The sequence below is a fragment of the Orbicella faveolata genome, unplaced genomic scaffold, assembly GCF_042242905.1.
Source record: "Orbicella faveolata isolate gen_17 unplaced genomic scaffold, um_ofav_v1 contig_26, whole genome shotgun sequence".
NCBI classification, from domain to species: Eukaryota; Metazoa; Cnidaria; class Anthozoa; order Scleractinia; family Merulinidae; genus Orbicella; species Orbicella faveolata.
In genome coordinates, this window is record NW_028301554.1 from 10,533,832 (window position 1) to 10,538,988 (window position 5,157).

Here is a 5,157-nt window from a genome sequence, read left to right on the forward strand (position 1 = left end):
CAACGCAGCACAGTTCAGACCACTTTAACGTCAATTCTTGCGCTTTTTCGAAATTCATTTAGGTGTTGAGCAATATGTTGTTGTTTGCGTGACGAGCTGACAAGATCATCCCGAGCGAAGACTATCGTCCAAATGGTCACACCAACGTAGCGAAAAAATGACATGACGTTCTCGTCTCCTTTCTCCAATTCTGTTTTAAGTTTCTCAGCTTGTTGTTGTGCTTGTGCGAACCTGGATCCTCGTATTTTGGTCGTTTCACTGCTTGTCGCAGATATCTTGTTGAGAAATGTTATTACACTCGGTACGCACTCGGATGTAAAGAAATCGTCAAAACCGAGGGAAGAAAGCACTTTTCTGGTTTTCTTCTGGCGTTCAGACAATTTGGCTTTGAATTTTCTGGTAGGTTCCTTGCCACTGCATGAGTTTTCGTGTTTTTGCAACCACGCTTTCAGATGATACCGCTTTTTACACTTGCTGCATTTAAACGTACTGCCTTCATCTTCGCTCTCGCTTTCATCTTCGTCTTCACTGCCTTCTGCCTCTACCGCGTTCACCGCCCTCTCGTTGTCTTCTTAAAGTTTTGCTAAATCATTTTCATCCCACTCTTCAAAAAAATCTTCAATATCCATAGTTTGGTCCTGGTTTGGTCACTTACTGTGCAGTGTAAACAAAGTTGCTGCAAAAGTAAAATTTAGCTTGCGACAGTGACGTCACGAATTTCCACTGTGTTGGAACCGGTGACGCGAGCTAGTTTCCAATCCAGTCTCTTTACTATCCATGATGCTATGAATCTTGGGAAATTTAAAGTGACTGTCAAAGTCGTAATTGTTGACATTCTGTCTTTCTTTCTATCTACATTCTGTCTTTCGATGTCTGTGAAATGGAGCATTCTGTCTTTAGAAGTCACTCTAACAACAACAAAAAAAGGAGCAAGAGGATCTTTTCCCGGCTTGATTTTCTTTACTTAACACGGATGTTCTGATGGAAAACCTGTCAACTACGACAATCCAAACATTTTGGAGAGATTGCCGGACAATCTCTCCAAAATAAATAATAAGTTTTGAGAGGAATTCCCAGACCAGCTGAAATTCTTAACTGCGAATGAAAATGACACATCTCCCAAATTAGTTGAGTAGCTTTCAATTCCAGGAATAAAGAATATGTCCACAAATTTAGTGTAGTGTGTTCTAATTTTTAGCCTTATTAGTTTAGACTTGTCAGCACACTTAATTTTTTTTTCTCGGTCGGTTAATACTATAATTTCCCGGAGAAAAGTGTTAAGTAGGTAGCCGCATTTAACGATAAATAAAAATGATCACTCTCCTCAAACAGGAATTGCGTTTAAAAAAGGAAAAGCAGCTTTAATTAGGATCTTCTTAACTTACGTGATAATTGCTTTTAAGAATTTTTTACAGCGGGATGGTATAACTAGGTTTTAAAAAGTGTTTTTATTGAGTGTATTTTTTTTCTCCATTTAATTACATAAACACATATCTACATATGTCCGTCGGTATAGCTTTGAACTGAAGCCTATACTTCCTATACGATTACAATCAGCTTCGGAATCAACGAAATTCAAAGACCTTCCATTAAGCTAATCCACAGTGTTCTGAACAAATTTAACCGTGATAGGATAAGCATTGTTCTGACCTGATTGTATGGTGATATGTATTTAAATAATGGCACGTTTTTCAATTAGCTGTTAGGGATACAAAGTGGACCCGACTGCCGTCAGAGGTTGGTATAATTTACTTGTCTTTGTGACAGCCGACATTCCTTATTTACGCAGGCGATTTCCGCGGTACGACTAAATCAAGCCTTTCTTTCCGCTTTCAGGTTCATGGATGTCGATAAAATCTCTAACAATCAAATTTTCAACAACAAAAAAATGCCAAGTTAGTGCTTTGGATTTAAAAAACGGAAAGGAAGGACATGAATATATCAGAGAACACCAACACTACTGGAGGAATAGTTGATGAAGCAGCAAGGAACGCAACCTTGACGATTTTTGTTTTGACTTTTGTGTTCGGTTCTACAGGAAACCTACTCGTTCTTTTGGTTGTCGCCAAGAAACACACTCGGACAATCAACGATACGTTTATTGTGCATCTGGCGATTTCTGACCTGATTTTTATTTTCTTGTGTTTGCCAGTGTTTATTTACATGCAAGTGTCAGATTTCCTTGGATCGTTAGTGTATTGTAAGATTATCTGGCCCATGATGACTGTTTCGTTTTGCGCGGGGATTTTCACGGTGACCTTGATGGCGGTTCATCGCTGCAAAGCAATACTTCGTCCTTTCGACAGTACGCTTGAAAAGAGACAGCTGGTTCTGGGTTTTGGGGCAATATGGGTTCTTTCGTTTCTTGTAGCACTACCATTAATCATCGTCGCTGGAGTGGGACCCTCGGGTGCATGTCACGAAGATTGGCCGTCAAACGATCATAAGCGAGCCTACACCGCTGTATTAGCCGCACTCCAATACTTTGTTCCGCTCATAATCATCGCTGTGGCATACATCAGAATCGTTGGAGAACTTTTCCTCTCAAAGCGACGCAGTTCTTTTACTTCACCAGCAAGAACAGTCGAGGAAGCAAGGAAACAAGAAAACAAAAAGATTGCAAAAATTCTTGCAACCATAGTTGTTTCGTTTGCCGTCTGCATGCTGCCTACCCATGTGGCATGGTTGTTAGTTGATTTTGGCGGCAAAAGCGAGCAGGATACAGCACAAGTTATTTTCAAGTTTTCCGACTTGTTGGCGGTGTTTCATAGTTGTTTAAACCCAGTGATTTATGGAACAGTAACTCGTCAGTTTCGCCAGGATTACCTCAGATATCTTTCTTTTCTTTTTTGTTGTAACAAGACAACCTATTTACCAAAAACGTGCCAAAAAGGTTGTTGTGTTTGCATGATCGATCACGAAAGGCAAAGGGCGGAGTACAATACATGCACTAGAAATGAGCACACTGCTAAAGATCCGCTGGAAATGAACTATCTAGGAACCATTCAGTCGATCAATCTCATCTCAGAAGTAGTCTAACTTTTATCTTTCACTCAGCAGCTTGTTTGATATTAGATTTAATGTGGTATTGTATTTTTTTTTTCAGTTCAGTGGATGAGGGTATGTAGGTCAGTAAAATGAATTTTAAAAAAACAGCTGCACTTCTATTGTTCAAATTACAACTCACTTGACTTAATGCATTGACAGAAGCGCTGTGTGAGGATTTTGTCCAATCAATTACTGACAAATGTTTTCAGCTCGCGAACGATTAATTTATTGAGTGATTTATCATAACCATGAATTTAACCATGAAAGAGCCTCCAAGTTTCTTGTTGACTGGCTTGTTTTGCCTTGGCTGGTTGTACAGTTCTGTGGCATTTCCCTTTCTCATTGGTAAAGATTCTTCACCATCCTAGGGAATTGGCGACCAAAACAGCTATATGTAAAATAAAGGCACCCTGTTCAACGTACTTGAAGAGATCAAGTGTGGTCCTCTCCCCCTCCTAACTTGAAGTGGTTGATATCTATATCATTGTGATCCAAAAGATGTAACGTTTAGGCCTGCTTTGGTTTCTTTGTTGGTTTTTGTTGTGCTTCCATAGTACCTTAATTCAAATTTATTAGGTAAACGTAACAGAAGTGATATTTTTCTAGAAAAGCACACTCGTTTAGTAACAATTACGAGAACACGAGAAAACATAAGAAACATAAGCCATCTTGTCATGAAAACGTACATAGTTGGAATAGCTTACCTGGTATTATTGATTGTTTTTCCTGGTTTTTTATAGGGGGATGGGTGGTGGAAGCGAGGGGGATACAGTAATATTTCTGTTTATTTCATTTTAGTCTGTGGAGCACAGGGGTCCATGTTGCTGAAAATGTTTCTGCACCTATCCAGATGTCAGGATGCCTAAAGGATTCGTTTCCCTTACCCACTCTATTGTCTGAAGGTGGCGAATGCTCACATTTTCCTCCCCGTCGCTCAACTGCTACGAAAAAGGTTTAAGCAGAGTTACAACAAGAATGAGCAAAAGTTTAACGTGGTGTCTGAAGTGCGAATTTCCCCTCAACGGATGTGCTCACATCCACCGAGCATAATTATCTCCGTCGCCATTACCACTCCTCCACGTGATGATTATATAATAGTAAATTAGAATCATGTTGTAGCTAATTTACAGATATAGAAAAGTTTCGGGGTTTTTTCTTGTATTTCATTACCCCCAGAAAGGAGTTAAAAGTTTATGGAATTACTGAGATAGCAGTGTCACTAGTATAGTAAGGACTGTTTATGGAATATTCTTTATCCAAATTATTTTACTGTCACGTTGTTGAATGGCTCGATGTAGAAAATCCTTATACCTGTCATTTGAAGTCGATTTCCATTCATCGAAAGGTGTGCTAATCATCCCACGATTTTAAGGAGGGCTTGAGAACATACTAATCTTCAAAGAAGTGATAGGCACTAAATTGCGTAACAGACTCTCTGCGATATTTTAGATAATCTTAATTGAGTACAAAATAGTCCATTTTTTGGTGGTGTTTGAGTAAATTTTGCTTCAGCTCCATTCAATTGAGAGATTTATAAAAGAAAACTTCGTGAACGAATTTTTTTTTACGCTTCTCCTTGTTTAATACACAAACGCCAGACTAAACCATGGGCACGCAAGGCGTGCAAGGGTTATTTTTTTTTGTGAACAACTGAAAAGTCTCTGAGATAGGAGCATTCATGGACCTGTTTACAGTAATGATTTGGTTCATTTGACAAGTTTTTTTGGTTGCGATGTACAGCAAGAGAGAAACTGGGAATTTATGATGTACATACGATGTTACATCGGTCATGGTAACATAACTTAGTAAGCCATGAAATGTTTGACTGAGCAAACTACAGTAATCTGACACGTCTCCAGAGTAATATAGATTCCATCTTATTTTCTATCAGGCAATTTGATTCGTTCTTTGATACAAACCACACTGTGCCGGCTCTCTGTCCCTTGCAAGAAAAAAGTTGTAAGCTTCAATATGATATAGGAGTTAAAGTATGCACAGTTTAAACCGGCCGTGCTACTTCGATTGGACGTGAGACACCTCTAATCGTATACGGTAACCTTAATATCCCCATTACATTTGCAATGTGTATACCAAGGTGCATTTCTCTCA

The 5,157-nt window shown here is 39.1% G+C and overlaps 1 protein-coding gene across 1 annotated transcript; it reads left to right on the forward strand.

The window, feature by feature from the left end:
- The first annotated feature begins 1,515 nt into the window (after positions 1 to 1,515).
- On the forward strand, positions 1,516 to 3,468 carry LOC110053337 (neuropeptide Y receptor type 1-like). Its single transcript, XM_020759561.2, has one exon. It carries the CDS (start codon positions 1,933 to 1,935, stop codon positions 3,037 to 3,039), a length of 1,107 nt encoding a protein of 368 aa, XP_020615220.2. The 5' UTR covers positions 1,516 to 1,932; the 3' UTR covers positions 3,040 to 3,468.
- The last annotated feature ends 1,689 nt before the right edge of the window (positions 3,469 to 5,157 follow it).